Raw genomic sequence first — 19,329 nt, forward strand, 5'->3', positions numbered from 1 at the left:
CATAAGCCACTTTATAACTACAAGTGATGTTTAATCAAGATGAAGATCTTAACTTTTAATTAGAACTATAGAGAAATGTTTCTCTTTTGATAAATTGATGGAAGTTTTCAATCTATAGACTTCAAAAGGCATTAGGAATTTTGTTGTAAAACAATGGTCTCTTACATAAAATGGATATTCACAATTGCAAAGAAGATAAGTTCATAAAGGTAAATCAATTGGAGACCACACGTAAGTCATAGAAAGTGGTCCAATCTACCAAAAGTATCTTTTAACATTTACAATGCAATGCATTTAATTTAAGTTTTAGAACTCTTTTTTTGCTTATTCATGCCAAATACTTTTTAATCATGTCATCCTTTTATACAGTTGCACTTCAGGACAGAGACAAATAAGATCCCTCTGTGGGCTCTTTAGTTCCCAGCTATGTTATAACCAAGATCTGTGCAATTATTAGTGATTTTACCAAAAAGTACCATGGTACTGAAAGGTATTGATTGGTCCAAAAGATTTAACAACTTTTAGTTTGAAAATATTTATAATGCTGAGCATCTTTCAAAATAAGTGACTATTGAGAATTGGGCTTCTCTGAAACAAAAAGGTAAAATACTGATAAATGCCATTTGAAATCAATCCGCCCTCAATAAATTCACTATATGGACAAGCTTTGTGCATTTTTAGAGTCAAGACTTTTGCCACATTAATAAATATTTATTATAAAGCACTTTAAATTATATTTGTTTTCACAAAGAATGTGAAATATTTTATAAAAGTTACTAAATCACATCTTTCTTCATCCTCATATAAAATTTACAAGCAATAATTTGACTCTAAGAAATAAAAGTTAATACCCACATGGAAAAGGTTTAAGATATTACAGTAAAACCTTCCATAATTATATACCAATTTAAATGGGGGGGGAAAAACACCTCACACCTGTAGCTATAAAATTGACAACATAAACAAAACAAAAAAGACAGTCACAGAACATCAGAAAATCTATGATACTTAAAATAAAAACACCTTATTTTCTACAAATGAAAAGCATAAGTCAGTTGATACATCAAGTTTTTAATTTGCTATGACAAAGTGAAAATACACACAATAAAGCTAGTGACTACAATAATCACCAGCTACATCTATGCAATCTGAGATTAAAAGACTAATGTAGATGATTAAGACTATATATAAAGCACATTTAATAACTTTGCAATCCCTTATAAGCATAATATTAACACAAAGATGCTCAGCATTACAATAACTTTGCAATCCCATATAAGCATAATATTAACACAAAGATGCTCAGCATTACAACTAAAGTTATATAATCAACTTACTCTAAGAAACTATCAATTTAAACAGGCTACAAATTTTAAAAATTAGTGGAGCATCAAGTATGAGAGTTTTCAATGTTTTAAGACAAATATAGAAAGCTCATTTATATCATGCAACTAAACTTCTAGAAGCTTGCACCTGGTAAGGCTTTTGAGGTCCATGACTATAGTATTAATAAAACAATTCTAAGTTAAATATGTGTCTGGCACTAGAGTCTATATTTTTATTCAGCAGCAGTAGGGGAAGATGTGTTAAATTCATATATTAAATTTCTAAAGTCACCTGCAATATATCGAAAACCAAGGGAAGAAAGCACTAAAAAGTGTTTATATTCATTATGTAATGTTGTAATCATACTCTGTATTATGTCTAATGAAACACTAATAAATGAGTTAAAAGTACAATTTTATGTCTATTGCTCAGAAATAAGCAATTTTCACCATGCAGCTAAGGAATAACCTACATTCAAACACAAAATTGAAGCGTATATCAAAACTTCACCAGTAACTATGCATTTTTATTATATGTGGACATCTACTGTGGCATGCATCTGTACAAACCTTTCAGGCAGTGGTCCACAGCTGGTCATGAATAAAAAGGCATCAATTTTTCTTCCATTTTATTACAATTAAGTTTTAACAGTACAGAAAAGTCACACGACCTTTAGTGGGTCAGTTTTGTTGTTTTTTAACCCTGCAACATGAGGAATTCTAAGTACATTAAATATTGTTACACGTTCAGACTTCCAATGTACAGGTACTTGGAAACAGTTACAGCCCTCACCAAGCTATGTTGGGGACGTGAAGTCCAACAGCATATGAAATGCTGCGAAGGCATAACTTTACAAATAGCAACATAAGGTTACAGAACTTGCCTTTAAGGTGGTATGTTCATGTAATTCCAGCGCCTTCACAATTTAACGAACCATATTTACTATACTTCACTTCTAAAAACCTAGATGAAACATGAAAAAGAAGCCATACAGTATAAATTGCAACATCAGGAAAAGTTCCTGCTTTATTATTCCAAATAAAATTTTCCCGTGTAAAACAAAATGTCCAATAGTTCCTGGTATGTGGGAAGATAATGTTTGTTAAAGTCACAATGAAGCCTTAATTGACGAAAGCTTGGCTATATAAACAGCACAAGATGAGAAAAGGTTTAATCTCCAAACCTATTAGATTGGGCGAAGTAACATCAGTAACGGCCACCTTGCGACATTACAGGAGGTCTCATTCCCATCGGAGGTCGAGGAGGCCCACCTTGATAAGGGGGTACCATTGGAGGTCCCTGCCCATATGGAGGCATAGCCCCAGGAAGGTAACCTGGCATGCCTTGATGATGACCACCATACTGACCTATAAAACACATCCAAAGATATAACGTATGTAAGAAGGCCTTTAACAACATATTTCTGCAATGTCAATTACTTCAAAATCTAGAAAATTCTAACATTCTATGTTTATAGAGTCCATTAAGTAAAAAGTTTTTTAAAAGGTTGAAAAGAAAAGAATACCATGAGGAGGCAATGGGGGTCTCATTCCTTGCTGCTGTGGAGGAATTCCTGGCTGTGGTGGCATCATACCTCCAATTGGTCCAACAGGTGGATTACCCATAGGGGCTTGTCCTGGTCGTGGAAGATTACGCTGATATTTAGGTAACTGAGCCCTTCTCTCTTCCTAAGAATGGGAGTAAGCAAAATGCTTTCAAAACCTCAATGCACAGAACTTAGCGAACACAAAGAAACTTGGACACAGTAACTTAACATATTACTCTAAACAAAACAGTCACAAACCATCCTGGACTGAGACTTAACATATTATTCCCAAGGGTTGGTATATTTTTTTCAACAAATAGGGGAATTGCCAGTGGCAATCCAAAATATCTAGTAATCTTTAGCATATTGTAACTAGAGCATGCCTAGTAAGCACAGTATTAACATGTCTGTCAAATTGTGCTTAAATAAATTTGATCACATTTAAAACATGATCTTTTAAAATATGTTAAGATGACACGAAAAAGATTTTATTATTTGTTTGGGTTACCTGCTGACACTGACACCTACTCTGAGATTATATAACTAAAATAATAAAAAAGGGAAAGGAAGTAACATATGATATACTTTACTTGAATTTCAAACCCAAATTAATACCAAAAATATGAAATACTGGAGCAAAGGCCTTTTAACGTTTCCTTTATAAATTAAGAATGGTGAATTTATGTGCATCAGAATCTTTTTAACACAAAGGTACATGCCTGTGTAGGATCACTCTCAGTAAGAGGGAAAATGCTGCTAAACTTGTTTTGCTTTTGTAGCCATATTGATTAGTGAAAACTGAAAACCACTTACCAGTGATATATCCTCATCGGGATGGATCAACTTACTGGTTGCACTGGTTGTTGTAAGTGTAGCTGGCTTACTTGTTATTGAAGCAGCTGGTTTCGCTGCAGTGCTATTCGTAGTACTAGTGGTTGAAGCAGTAGATTGAGTATAAGCAGGGAATGTAGGCTTGGGGGGTTCTGTGGTTGTTGCAGGAGTACTATTTAAAGGCTTGAAATCTGTACCAACAGGTCCTTGAACAGCTGCCTGAGCCTGTGAATTACAATCCTTAATCAGTGAAAGACCCAAATAATTTTATTTAGGCAGTAACTTTAAAATAAAGCACATATAAAATAAGCTTGCCCACAATAAAGCACTCAAGCCTTAAATTATATCAAAGCAACTCAAGAACACAACATAAAAGTCCCACAAGACCCAATTACATCCTAAAAAGATTTATATCAAAAGGTACTTGACAAAAGCAACCACCAAAATATAAATCAATTCAAACTAACAAGACAGCATGTGTAACTTCACTTTGTTCCACCATCTTGCCCCAAAATTTAAGAGTTCACACAAAGCTATCCACTTATTCCTGATGATCAAGTCATGTCATATACTGGAATACTGTGATTTGCTATTTTCACCATTCTAATTTAGCTGTTTTAACAATTATTAATCTACATTGCAGCTCGAAAATGTTAGAAACTGCTGATGATTGTCACAATTATGCAAATCCCATTGTATTATAAACACAGTATCAGTAATGACTAAATATATCTGTCCTTTAAAAGCATCCTGTAGGCAAAGAGTACTGAAATGCTCTCATTAAATGTATTTTAAAAGTAGGCCACATCATCATCAGGCCAACAGAGTAAGATGAGGATAATTCATGTGGATTTTTAAATAAGGGATCAGTAATTTTAGTCGTTTGTGTGGAATTTTATCACCAAAACTTAGAAAACAAAGCCAAATATTTCAACTTTAGTATAATAATTCAGAATACTGAATTCCTGCACATTAAACGTGATGCATTAGATTAAACAGCATAAATCAAAAGAGCTTAATCATGCATCAAGCTAACCATTGGCCACTAAGAAGCATTAAATGCTTACATGCTTTTTAACCCTTTAGAGCCATAGAAATTTGGAGTTACTTTTCTATTGAGTTTATAATTTGCATTAATGAGTATAGTCATAAATAATTTTTTTAAAAAACTAGACATATCTCAATGTAGAGGTTTAATAGGGTCCAAAGGGTTAAGTTTTAAAGCCTTGTTTTTTAAACTGCAACTTCCTGCGTACTTGTGCTGTGCTAGGAAACAGAGCTTTAGAAGATGCAGACAGATTTTCTGAATTGGATGAAGCTGTACTTGAACTTGTAACAGGTGTCCCCATCTGTAGCACAAAAGAAAGGAAACAGTGAAAAGTCTCCAAACAAATGGGTGAAAATAAGCCATGTGGTAGGCTTTTTAACCTAAAGATTGAATTTTTGTAAATGAGAAATTATCTTCCCTGCAAAATAGAATCCAATTTGACTCAGTTATTCCAAAAGGCAGGCAGGACATGTTCATTTACAACAAACACAATCCAATGGCAATGGTCACAAGCCTCAAAGGAAAAAGAAAAAAAAAAAAGAAAAAGAAACCCACCGAAGCCTATATATAAACCTAGCTACAATTTTTCCTTTTAAAAGAAAGTTCCTTTTGCAATGCTACCATGTGCAGAATGTCCCAGAGATTAATAAAAATCTGAAATAAACAATGAATGATTCAAAGAACAAGAATGTTAAACTTCATGATGTCATTCTGTAACAAATGAATGCAAATACTTTTCTCCATTTGTTTAAGAAAAAAAAGCCTCAAGTACTAGAAAAATCAAAGTCCTAAGTTATACTACTTTAATGTAAGGTTTTACTGTAACTATTAAAAAGATTATATCTAAAACATTATCATTTAAAAGAAACATCTTTCTTCTCAATGTTTCATGCTCTTTCCAAAATTTGATTCAGAGTCAAAAAGAGGCAAAAAAATATGTAAAATGAATAAGAGTTTACTATTTTCATCAAATCTGAACACATTACTATAAATCAACTAGACACCTAAAGTATGCTTATTGTCCTCATCTCTAGTCATAAAAATAAATAGTATAGTGCCTGGCACATATTTGGTAATTAATAAGATATTTAATATTTGTGTGTGTGTGTGTGTGTGTGTGTGTGTGTGTGTGTGTGTGTGTGTGTGTGTGTGTGTGTAAGTAATATATTAACTTTCTCAGGCAACTGTGTCCTGAGAATAAGGAGAATGATTGGAGGCATTTAAGAGCCAAGCACTCCAAGCTCCTAAATGTAGACCACACTATATACAATAAGATATCAATTTGTGGTTCTAAGTCAATATGCAACCAATAAGAAATCTGTTTCTCTTATGAGTTTGAAGGCACAGAATTTCATGATTCCAGTAGCTTTTCAACATATTTCTGTGTTCAGCTAGTCTCAAAGTCATTTGGGGAAGCAGATTGGCATATTCATCACTCATCCTGGTCTCTTCCTACTTATAGCTCACCTGGTAGAAGTCTGGATCCTTCTCTCTCATATCCATGAAAAGAAATTAACTTTCAGCTCCAGCCAGAGCCAAGTCAAGAAAAGTTTAGCTATGTCCAAGGTCTTGACATGTGAAAAAGCAATGTTAGGTTTCTGAAGGCTTCCAAATCTTTTCTTAAACAGAAGAGCTAAAATTGTCTCCGTATACAAATCATCCTTGCCACTACCTAGATAATATATGCTTTAAAGGATAAACTATTTAAAAGGCTCCAGAAAAGAAACTGACCTATATATAACCACAATAGCAAATATAAGAAATAGTGGTTCCTTATAATTAAATGCAAATATTCACAATTTTTATCAATGTAACACACCATACCTGTCCTGCACTAGGAAAAAGTGGCTTAGTAACTGGAGGCTGTGGGGTAGGAACAGCTGCTGCTGGTGCAGGTGGTCTATTAAGAATACCAGGTGCTGTTACAGCCTGTGCTTGAGTCATAGGAGGCATTCCAGGACGAGGAACAGGTGGAGGCATACCTATAAAAGTAGAAGTTTGGTCAGGCCATTATTTCATTAGTAAAAAATTATTTCTGCAAAATATTGAAACTAATAATACATGGAAAAATCTAATATTTCTGAACCAAAAATTAAGACATTGATACAGTAATTCAACTATTCCTAACTGTGGCATCTAGCCCTGAAAATATGCAATGTAATTAATAGACCAAAAGAGACTGTGAAACTTTCGTTCAGAGTTGAATTTACTAAAATCTAAGACTTGTTACTTGGATTAGTGTTTGTAGAACATAAGGAAACAATTTTTAAAAGCTGAAAGGAATGACTTTTGAGCAAAGTGCATTAAATGCTCCTGGATAGACTGTTCAGTTGTTCAAAAAGTTTTTTTTTTAAACCATTACCTTACCTTCTGGCTTAGAATCAAGACAAGTATGGGTTTACAAAATGGAGTTTAATGACTTCACAAAACAAGGATGTGTCTGAGGCCATATTTGGACCTAAGACCTCCCCTACCTCCCCCTTTTTCCAGTTCTGGTTCTCTATCCACTGAGTCACCTAGTTGCCTCTGTTCCAAAGTCTTTCACTGATTTTCTGCTTGTCAATTATAGTAGATAGCTTATGGTGACATAATTCCATGTTTCAAACCTCAAAGGAAACCCAGTACATATCTCATTACTTAAAATCTAGGACAATAGGCATGCAAACGTAAAAGTCATGGCTACAAATCCCATGCTATATAAGAGTATTCTGCATTCCCTACCTGGTGGCATACCAGGCATAAGAGGTGGTATTCCTGGTCCAGGTGGCATCATTCCACCCATTGGCATCATTCTGTTGGAAAAACAAATTTTAGAACAAAACTTAAAATATGTGAGTAAGATACAGAAGATATCTTGACTAAGACTTGAAGTAATCATGGATTAAAGTCTTTAAAAAACTTCATGAATTAAATCCAATCAAGTTCAAAATACACACACACACACAAAAAAAAACAAACTACCATATCCTTCAATAACCCTCAAAGACTAAATATTCTTTAAAAAATAAAGTTTACCAAAAAAAAAAAAAAAAAAAAAAAAGAAAAAAGTCAAATCTTCTTGCCTGTATTTTTCCTTAACAGAATGCCCTACCAAATTTAACATCTAATGTTTTCTTCCTAAACTTTTGTTTAAAATGAGTTACCACCATGAGATATGGTAGCACTTACTGATAAAAGTGAAATGTAGTACTTTCGTCTGCTATAGAAAATAGCCATGAACATGAGTGAAATGGATGAAAGAATTCTTTTTTTGCCTCATTTCTTATAACTATATATAGACTCTGAGACAAAGTATTTGCTTTCTTCATTTTTAAGGATTAGTAACTGGCCAATTAGTCATGCAAACAAGATTATTCACTCATAAATCTAAAAAAAGATCATTTAACTCCTAAATATACACATTTCAATTGCACTCTTCCCCAAATAAAAACTAGTTCAAACTAAGAAATTTTAATTTCTCAATTCCTAGAATTCAATTTTTTGTGGACTTCAAAAAAACAATTTTTAAGTATAAGTTTCATACCTTAAACACGTACATTAAACGTGTGATTTGGCTAGCTGATAGTTATTTATGAACAGATCAAACCTTAGTACAAAAAAATCCCACAAGTAGAGGTTGAGATAAAAATAGCTTTAAAATTTAAAAACCCATTTTTAATCTGGGAATCTAAATAAACCATTTCTCTCCTGCTTTTTAGATACCTGGTGTCAAAGAGCTTGGGAATTTTCAAGGTTGGTGAGAAGTTATAAACTGTTGAAGTCAACTGAATAAATATCATTATACACAAAAAAAAATGACATCATGAATGTACCTCCTGAATTACATTATGAATGAGATGCTTACATGTTTTCACCGCAAAATGACTGGGTGTATTTTCTCTGATGATGCAATCTGTGAAAATGTATGACAAAATCAAAATCTAACTGTGATTTTCAAAATACAGTGGGAGTGTATTGTCTACCTGTTATAGCCATTATTATTAAGTAAAATCCCAGGGACCTCTTATTTAAATTTTTGATGTTTCAACAAGTAAATACATTACAAAGTTTGCTTTTAGTCCAATTGTGTCATGGATAGTTATAAACTTCAGAAAACTGTGGCTCAATAATAAACCACCTTAATTACGGTAATGACAACTAAAAGAGATGGCTAATGAAAGCAAATTGAAACTAAAAATTAATTTTCTGCAGATGCAGGTAATTTCTAAAATCATTTGCAGCTTAAGTCTTAAGCCTTCTTAACTTCACATATTCACAATTTATAAAGTCCACATATTGAACAAGCAAAATAATTGCTCTTAAATTCAGGTTGAAAAGGACCAGTAGTATTAGGCACAAACCAACTAAAGCAGTTATAAGAGTATCCTTACCCAGGTGGCATCCCTGGCATAACTGGAGGCATTCCTGGCATCAGAGGTGGAACACCTGGCATTAATGGAGGTATACCTGTAAATTAAAATTTTTTTTCAACAGAATTGAGTTATAATTTAACTGTTACCAAGTCTGGAAGTACAACGAACTTAAGCTAAAAAGTCACATACTAAAAACATGGTCCTAAAACTCTTTGGTTTCCTACATATTTTAAGTAAACTTAAGATGTTACCTGGAGGCATTCCTGGTGCTCCTGGCACAGGTGGCAATCCTGGCTGTGCCATTGGGGGGATATAACCCTGTTGGGGCTGAACAGGTTGGGGCTGAAATGAAGTTGAAGCTGTAGATTCATCATCATCATATTCATCTGAATCATCTTGCTGCTTCTTTTTTTGACTCTCTGCTAATGAAATTTAATTTTTACAACAGGGCAAGAAAAAAGGCTTAGAACAGTGTTACTAATTACGAGGTCATTTTATTACATGAAGATTTTTTTTCATTCCATTGATTTCAAGCCCTCCCAATCAATAATCAGATGGTCTTCATGGACTGCTGCTGCAGATAAAATAATTCAATTTCTGGTAACTAAACTTGCCTGTGATAAAGGTCTCTGAAATTAGCTGGACTGGTACTCATATATAAAGTGCAGACCATTGTGAAATCTGTCCTCAAAGCCTTTTCTGATTAGCAGGACCTGATAAGAGTTTGCTTATACCATATTGCCCTAGTTTTAAAGTACCTCCCCAGCATAATCCACATAATATTACTTTGAATGAAATGTGACCTTACTGATGGTATGACCTATACTGACTCCAAAGGTGCAGACCAAACATCAGGTCTCCTCCTGTGACTGTGTCCACATTCTTTCCTTGAAAAAGGATATCTATATAGAATATGGGCTGTCTGTTGGAGAGAACACTTACTATTTGACCTACCCTTAACTCCTTTTTATTTTAGTCATACATTTCTGGTATCTTTTACATGCTGCTATTCCTATGCAATTACTAATTAGAAATGCATTATAGTCTATACATCCATCATAGTTATTGTCCAATGGATAACTAACAACTGTGATTCTTTAAAGATTATGCTTTTCCATAACTAACAACCATACAGCACCAAGAAATTTTTGATGTTGATGGGTCTTTGTTTTAAGAAGCTTGAAGGATCATTAAAAAGTACCACATAATTTCCCAAAGATAATCTAACCTGAGAAGGGAAGCCAAATATCTCTTCCTACATGTACTTACTGTATCTCCAACTTACATGGTCCAAAACAGAAGTCCATCAATTTCCTCTCAACTCATCCCTCACTCACAACCATCTCCCATTTGTAAAGGACTAAATGTGTTTCTTTGTAACCACCACTAAATAACAAATACCTACGTCTACATGTCCCAAGTCTTTTCTAAGATAGTAAATTACTTCCTGATATAGTTTGAGAACAACATAAACGTTAATACTCACCTTGAGTTTTCTGTTCCAGAAGTCTTCTCCGTTCATCCATGTCTTTTTCTGGAATTCCTTCCATACCATAGATTTCCAATTCAATGTCTGTTCTCCCAGGTATGGCATTTGGTACAGCATCTATTGTTTCTTTATGTACCTATCGCCACAATTTATTGTCATTTCAGTAAGATAAAGACTAAATTTGGCTGGTGAAATTTTTATGAGGTCTTCCCCAAGACTTGGCATTTCTTAAGTCACTAATGTGTAAAAATTGGTTAGCATTTTGAAGAAACCATCACTAATGTGTAAAAACTAAACTGTGAGATGGAGGAGGGTCCAGCATAAAATATTAAAAGTTTAATATTAAAGAATATCTTGGATGGCATTTAGGTGTCTGTTTTCAAGCAGATTACCTATAAAAAGTTTTAATTATTAAGAAATTTATTTGTAATCAATAACATTATTTTATCTCTAAATTATTTTAAAATAAACTAATGATATTTTCAACATTATATAAATTGCATCCAGTATACCTTCCCTTTTCAGCCAATCCCTGTAAAAATGACATTTTTTTTAAAAAGAAAAAAAAAATGGGGTGGGGGGGGCAGCACAGTAGATTGAGAGCCAGGCCTAAAGAGACATCCTGGGTTCAAATGTGACCTCAGACACTTCCTATATGTGTGACCCTGGGCAACTCATTTAGCCCTCATTGCCTAGCCCTTACCACTCTTCTGCCTTGGAACCAATACACAGTATTAATTTTTTTTTTAAACCCTTAACTTCTGTGTATTGACTCATAGGTGGAAGAGTGGTAAGGGTGGGCAAATGGGGGTCAAGTGACTTGCCCAGGGTCACACAGCTGGGAAGTGTCTGAGGCCAGCTTTGAACCTAGGACCTCCCATCTCTAGGTCTGACTCTCAATCCACTGAGCTACCCAGCTGTCCCCCTACACAGTATTAATTTTAAGGCAGAAGGTAAGGGTTAAAAAAAGAGGGGGGAAAATGAGAAAAATAGAAATAAAAAAAAATTTTCTTAGCCAAGAAAACCTACAAAAATATGAACACCCTGCTTCTACAAAGAAAACGAAGGAGACAATCTCTCTTTTTTGAAGGTATGTTTGTTATTTCTAATTTTGCAACATTCACTAAAGTGGTTGTTCTTTCCATTTACATTGAAGCCCTGAATTTTATTTTCTTGGGATCTGCTCACTTCTTTCCACATTGGTTCATAGTCACTTATGGTTCATAGTCACTTATTTCCACATTTGGTTGATAGAATTCTGTCTTTCCATGCTTCTCTATATTCATCACATTTGTAAAATTGTTTTTACAGGTCCTTAAATTTCCAAAAAAATTAGAAATAATTGCCAGTTCATTCAACAAATCTACCTCCTTTAGAATGCAAAGCAAATGTCTGCCCGTCCAGATTACTACAAATTTTGAGTTCGGATAAAGGTTTTTATTATTCCTTAAGAAATTAAAAAATATGTATAAACAGGCTTACATGAGATTTGGGGGATTAGGGTTAGAGGGAGAGCTATTTGTTGATCAGGTTTCTGAAAGGAGATTGGTAATTTCCATCAGTTTAAAATATGACAAATGAATTTATCCTGTCACCAAGTAAACAGATGTCAACATTTTTGCTTTCTCTTATACTTGATGAAAAAAAAATTTAGAACAAATGGTTAATATGAAGACTAAAGACATTTTTTCTGATATCAGATGAAATATTTTTTCCTTAAGAGCTGGAAGAGATTTTACAATCTTCTTGTTTTAGAAACAAGGAAAATGATTTTAAAAGGTTGTAACTTAAGGATATATTTACAACCAGAAGCCTGGGCCCTGAGGTCTTTCCATATATTTTCTAGGTACAAGGATTTACCACCTTTTAAAAAAACAACCTAAACCACCTATTCTAGTATGGCTATAAATGTCCTATTATCTTCAGCAATAGCCACTCACCTATTAACAAAATAAAAGTAACTCTTCCAGAAGTAGAAAATAATACTTATTTTCATCTTTTCCTACCAGTGTCCTTCCTTTAAAAGAGATAGCTGATTAGAGTTCTTAAATGTACTTAGAAATCTCAACTTTTCTAAAAAATGTCTTCAATGATGCATAAGTCAAATCCAAACATCCAGAGTATTTAATTGACAACTCCTAATACTATTAATTAAAAGTATTTTTGTTAAATGTATGATCCATGATTCTACTGGCAAACAATTTTCTTCAAGTTACTCCATAAATAATATATTATTATCCTTATTCACTGAGGTAGGAGTCAGCAAGATCATGACCCAAATCTAACATCTGACATATACTATGTGACCGTGGGCAGATTAAAACCTCGCCACACTTCCACAACTCTCAAAAAAGGGAAGTTATACAATGGTCATTTTAGTAGAAGTATTGATTGGTAAGCAAAGATAGCACTGTTGGGGAATTTTCTACTGATGAAAGAGCAGGTCAAAACAAGAAAAATTCACATGATATTTTCCTACAAATAATCAACACCCTTACCTGTTAACATCTCTGAGAAAGAAGGAACAGGCTAAGGAAAACCTATTTTACCTGGTAGAAATTAGGAATCCATTACAGGTTTCCTATGACCCCGTTCTAGGGGAAGGAGGAAGTTTCTTAGAAAAGAACTCTGGCTCAAATTCAAGAGCCTGTAATTCTAGTTCCAACTCTTTAACTTGTCTGACATCCAACTTCTTTATCTGCAAAAACGGAGGTCTACCTGTCATATCTAGCTCACCGTTTTGTTAATAAAGATAATCTATGCCAAAAACTACTACTGATCTTTGCATCAAGATTTTTGTTGTTTTGGTTGTGGTCCACTGTTCATGACCCCATTTGGGGTTTTCTTAGCAAAGATACTGGAGTAGTTTGCCATGTCCTTCTCCAACTCATTTTACAGATGGGGAAAGTCTTGCCCAGGGTCCAAATATGAACTAAAGTCTTTCCAATTGCAGGCAGTTGCCCCTTTATAAAGACTACACTACTGCTAAACTTGGGGAAAAAATCATTTAGCTTTTCTCCCCTCCACAGCCCACCAAAATCAGTTTTCACTCTAGAGCAACACTATGGGCTCAATTTTGCCAAAGGTAGGGGAAATTCTGTTGAATCAGACCTTAAAGTACTTATTAACATGATACATTCTAAGAATCTCTTCAAAATAAGTTACAAAGTTTTCCTTACTCAAAAATAAAGACTTAGAGAAACCTAGCAATAGATCTGGACTGAGCTTTCATTCTATAAGAGTACAATAAAATGTTGCAAACATTGTCCCTTAAAAAAATCTTTAATTGGCAATGGATAACAGTAGTTAATTAAGCACAAAATAAAACTGGCCTTTACTGTTTGCAAAATTCAAGCCACTATCAGTTTCCTATTCTCCAGATATCTTGTTTGCATAGCACTCATATATTTTAAGGGGCATAAAAGCATAACTTCAATAGCTACTTTAAGAGTCTGTGGCAAAGCCCTTAAACTGCATAAAAAAGTTGTTTTTTATAACTAAAGAACAGGCAAACATGTCTATTTAATTTGCATTTAAAGTTTACAGTTAACAAATTTGAAACAAATTAATCCAAGTCCTTTCCCAGCATAAAGGAAAATATAATGTGGACAGTATTTTTATAGATTAAAAAAATTAAACATGAAAAGAACCTTACCTGCATACAATGAATAGCTAAGCCAGGCCCCGTATATAGTTTTTTATGGCATATGTGACATTTAAAGTGCTTTGCTTTTTGATGCTGTATAAGGATCTTCTCATCATCAAAATCTCTGTTACAATACCTGATTATATTGTTAAGGAATGTAGAGTGAAATACAAGTGTTAATTGTGCCTACAAAGAAAAAACTATCTTATGATCTCCAATTGATTTTACAACTTTGGCATTCAGAATTTTTTCAAAGAACTTATTTTAAATATTTTTTACAGTTACATAAACTCTCAAGTCTCCCCCAATCCTTTGATTTCTTCACACCCCCCCCCAAAAGGATTATAGATCTAGAACTAGAGCTTCTCATGCAGGGTCTGTTCCAACCCCCTCATTTTATGAAAGAGAAAACAGGTCAAAAAAGTATGTGGAACATCTCACCCTTGGAATCAATGTTATTTTATTTAAGAAATTCCTTTTTTTCCTTATTTTCACATTTTAAAAAAGAAAACTAACTTGTCTTTTCATCATGTCTCTTAAAACATCTTTCACAGAAAATTATGGAATTGAATGCCTGAGAAAGGTCCAAGGGGGCAGCTAGGTAGCAGTGGATAGAGTGCCAGGCCAGGAGTGCAAATAAGGCCGAAGACACTTCCTACCTTTGACCCTAAGCAAGCCACTTAATTTCGATTTCTCAGCCATTACCACTCTTCTGCCTTGGAAGTGATACTCCACATCCGTTTCTAAGATAGAAGGTAAAGGTTTAAAAAATAAAAAGTCCAACTTGGGATAGCTAGGTGATGTAGTACATAGAGTGGGTCTGTGCTTGTAATCAGAAGTCTTAAGTTCAACTTTGGCCTCAGACACATCCTGTGTGACCCTGGGCTAATCACTTAACCCTGTTTGCCTCAGTCCCTTCATTTGTAAAATGAGCTGGAGAAGGAAATGGCTCCAGTATTTTTTTTAATGTCCAAGTTACCTAAATAGAGAAACCAAAAAAGTTTTTATATTCTTTTCACATGTTAAGTTATCAGAAAATATTCCAAGGTAAACAGAAAACTGGTTACTCAAAACACAGTAGGCCCTTTTAACAAAGTCCTTGAGGGTAAAAACTCATTTCTTTGGTCTTTATGGCCAGAACTTAATAAAATTATGATTAATTTACAAGCCCATTCAGCACTTACTAATTAGCAGAAATTAGAAACTGCCTTACTGTGTGGCCTTGCTGTTTAGTTATTTCAATTGTGTCCTACTCTTCATGACCCCATTTATTTGGAGTTTCCTTGAGAAAGATACTGGAGCGGTTTGCCAGTTCCAACTCATTTTATGATAAGGAACTGAGGCAAACAGGGTTGTTGTGACTTGCCCAGGGTCACAAAGCTAGGAAGTGTCTGAGGCCGGTGGTGGACTTGGCCCACTGTGGTTTTACTGAATTACAAGTTGAAATCGCCTTTAATAACTGTCACCTTTTAGAGCAACACTGTTAATTAACTCTCTATTCCCAGAGCCTGCTACTCGTATTAATTCAAAAACCTACGGTAAGAATCATCCCTCATTTCCATAATTACAGTAGATACAGTAAAAAATATGCATCATCAGAAAAAATGTCACTCAAAAACGCTTTCCCTCCCTCCCCCACAAAAACTCAAGTTTTCAAAGGTTCATGGACTGAAAGAAGAAAAGACTATCCAATACAGTTTTACGGGTGGGGGGCTAAGTGACTTGCTCAAGGTCACACTGGTAGTGTCAGCAGAATGAGCCACGGGTAGGGCTCCCCCCACCCCTCCCCTTGTACTACACGTATTTCTTTTTAGCCAGTTTCTTACGACATTTCTTTAGTGACCTTTATACCGAATGCAGGAAGATGCCGGGCAGCACTACGGGGAAAGGAAACGCCTACTAGGGTCCCGTGGGGCGGAAGCCCTCGCCCGGCTTTTTCGGTGAGTTTAGCCCTTCGGCCCCCTTCCAACCCCCCTCGGCCCCAAAAGCCGGAGATTATGACCACGTTCAGACCAAAGGGCGGAGAGGGAAACGTGGACGCGAGGCTGGCCCGAGGGGGTGTCCGCCAGACCTCCCTCGGCGGAGCGGCCCCCACCCGGCGGCCTCCGGCCCTCGCCCGCCACAGCCGCAGCCTCGGGCTAGGCCTTCCTTGCCCCCTCTCTCGCAGCTACGCGGCCTCTCTACTCCCCTTCCTCGGTAGCTTCGATCTCAGCCCGGGACTTTCCCCAGCCCTTTGGGGCCCCGGTCCGCAGACTCAGCCTCGCTCTGGGTCTCGGCCTGGGCCTTGCCCCCTCCCCCAGTCCCGCAGACCCTAACGGCCGCCCCCGCGGGGCCTCGCCCGCCAACCGACAAAGGATACCAGCACCAGGGCTTCAGCTGCTTCTTCTTCTTCCGGCCCATGGCTGCCGCGCTCGAAGGACGAAGGACAGGAGAGGGAAGGAGAGGCAAAAGACGAGAGACAAGCAGGCGCCCGCTGCCGCACCGTCCAACACAAACGCCGCCGCGTCCCACAGGAAAGACACAAAATGGCCGAACGCCTCGCTCGCTCGCCCCTCCGCTTCCCGTCAGGCAACGCGGCCACGGGCGGGGTGAAGCTGCGGCCAGGATCACGTGACACGCCTTCTCTGGCTTCCCCCTCCCCCCACTCGCTTGGATGAAACTAAACCTGAGACGCCATTTTGTCCTGAACGCTTGCGCAATCACGACACGCCCTACTTCCTCTTTCCTCCAGTGCTTCTTGTAAACACAGCATCAACTAGAAGACACCCCGACTACCACCTCTCCTTCCCTCTCTTCAAGGGTAAAGGTTATTCAAAATTATTTGCATTTCCTTAAGGTTGAACCCTGTCCCACTATGACTTACTTTACACTTAGGAAGGACCAAGTTAAAATCCCGCCTGAGACACTTTATAGCTGGGGAAATTACTTTGCCTTTGTTTACTCGTTTCCTGATCGGTAAAATTGGGAAATAAGTAGTAAGCCTTGTCTTGAGAGTCAAATAAGACAATCATTGTAAAGAGCTTGGCAAAGTGCCTGACACTAAGTAAGCACTATATAAACTTAGCTATTATTGTTTGTTGATTGGATCGGAGGTATATAAACAATGTCGGGTGAGGTGAGAACTCCCCTGTTGATCTAATCAATAAAAGGGCAAGAACTGTTCCTAGGGTTGAAAGGAAGGTGTATGATGCTTCCATCCTTTGGATGAAAGGAAATAATGCCTCCTCACCACCAGGGATTATGAATTTTGTTGGGCTAATAAACTGGAGAAGATAAATATTTTGTCTTTTTCTTAACGTTTTATCTTTATTTTATTTTAATAACAAGTTTCCAGTTATATGATTCATGTTGTCTCCCTTCTCTCCTCCCCCTCCCAGAATTGACAAGCAATTCAACCTGGTTTGTACATGTTTTAACATGCAAAACATTTCCATGTTATTCATTTTTGTAAGTGAATAATCTTATAAAACCTAAACCCCAAATCATATACCCAAATAAACAAGTGATAAATCATATGTTTTTATCTGCATTTATACTCCAACGGTTCTTTCTCTAGAGATGGATAGCATGCTTTTTTCTTAAGTCCCTCAGAATTGTCCTAAATCATCCTATGATTTAGTGGCAATATATATTTGATTGTTCCAAATTATTGCAGTTACTGTGTGTCAACTGTGCTTTTGAAACCTCCAAGTTTGCCCCACTTTTTTAGGAATTTGTCTTGGGGGACGTCCTGCATTGACCTTATCTCCAAACTGAGCTATGGACCTTAAGGTACTTAATGGTTCCAGTTTAGATAAGATTAAAATGGGCTTTAAGGTACTTAAGGATCCCAGTCCTGGTGGGACTATAGACCTAATCAAATGTTAAGTACCTTTTGGTTCTAGTAGTTTCTCCCATGGTATCTCAGGTAGCCCTTGGCTGGACCTTTCCCTTTTGTATCCACTGTAAAGCATCAGCCTCTCCTTGATAATCCTGTCTTGGACTTTTCATTTTCTTGTAGCCATGTTAATGTCAATCATATTTCCCTGTCCTTGGTTCCCCAAATGGTATATAAGTTTCCCAAATTCTATTGTTCTTTGGAGAATCATCTAGTGAGGTGCATTCTCCCTGGGATATGTCCCCAGAGCCCCAAGGTGTTGACTCTGTGTAGTTTTTAGCACGTAGCTCTATGGTAGGCCCATTACTGGACCTACTTTAGTAACCATGTTTTTATAAGCTAACACTTCCCTTCCTTTGTTCCCCAAAAGGTACATAAGACCCCACAAGTTCTGTCTCTCTTTGGAGAATCATCTTTGGCGGTGCATTCTCCCAGAGACACTGTTCCCAGGGTCCCAGAGCTTTGGTTCTATGTGGTTTTTAGCTCTTGACTCTGTGTGGCAGCCAGATATTAAGAACTTGTCTCTTACTTAATTAAAGATGTGGTGTTTTTTTTTACCATTTTAGTGGTTCTGTGTTTTTCCAAGTTGACGTGTGTATAATGCTCTCCTGGTTCTGCTTATTTGTCACTGCATCAGTTCACATAGGTCTTTTCCAGCTCTTTCTGAAACCATCCTATTCATTCCTTATAGCACTATAGTATTCCATCACCATCATATTGTCGATGTGGAATCTAGAGACCCCAAACTTGTGGCCTGGTGGGATCTGATGAACCCCAAGTTTTAGGAATAGCTTGTAAGTGGGAGACCCCCCAAAGCTTGTGCTGGTTCCCTGTTCTGGTGAGAATCCACCCTGAAGGGAATCTCAGGCTAGCAGTAGCAGACTGAATAATGGACCCAAGGGTAAATGCAAAATATCCTTTTGTCTTAGGTAGTCTTCCCCACCGTATCAGAGACCCTTTCCCAAGAAGACACACCTGGGCAGGGACCATCCTTTAGTATCCATTGTAAATAGCCCCTTTCTTCACACCCCAGCCCATGGGTCAGCAACCTTTTTGGCCATGAGAGCCATAAACACCACATTTTTTAAAATGTAATTTCGTGAGAGCCGTACAGTGCTCGCAGTGCCGCTCCTGTAACAGTGCCTGAAAAAATGGACTTTATGGCTCCTGTAGAAAGAGCCAGATATGGCCCTCAAAAGAGCCAGATATGGCTC

The 19,329-nt window shown here is 36.6% G+C and overlaps 1 protein-coding gene across 5 annotated transcripts; it reads right to left on the bottom strand.

Moving 5' to 3' along the window:
* Positions 1-1,958: 1,958 nt before the first annotated feature.
* ZNF207 (zinc finger protein 207) lies at positions 1,959-17,566 on the bottom strand. Of its 5 annotated transcripts, XM_044672776.1 has the most exons (12): positions 16,598-17,566; positions 14,248-14,374; positions 10,590-10,728; positions 9,355-9,522; positions 9,122-9,197; positions 8,596-8,643; positions 7,473-7,543; positions 6,576-6,733; positions 4,960-5,052; positions 3,686-3,928; positions 2,852-3,014; positions 1,959-2,693 (listed from the first exon to the last, which is right to left on the bottom strand). In XM_044672776.1, the coding sequence occupies exons 1-12, from the start codon at positions 16,636-16,638 to the stop codon at positions 2,533-2,535; spliced, it is 1,488 nt and encodes a 495-aa protein (XP_044528711.1). In that variant the 5' UTR covers positions 16,639-17,566; the 3' UTR covers positions 1,959-2,532. The 5 variants fall into 5 exon arrangements, with proteins under 5 accessions (XP_044528711.1, XP_044528707.1, XP_044528709.1 ...); XM_044672772.1 differs by lacking the exon at positions 8,596-8,643; XM_044672774.1 differs by lacking the exon at positions 4,960-5,052.
* Positions 17,567-19,329: the final 1,763 nt, after the last annotated feature.

The sequence above is a fragment of the Gracilinanus agilis genome, chromosome 4 (assembly GCF_016433145.1).
Source record: "Gracilinanus agilis isolate LMUSP501 chromosome 4, AgileGrace, whole genome shotgun sequence".
In the NCBI taxonomy this organism is placed as follows: domain Eukaryota; kingdom Metazoa; phylum Chordata; class Mammalia; order Didelphimorphia; family Didelphidae; genus Gracilinanus; species Gracilinanus agilis.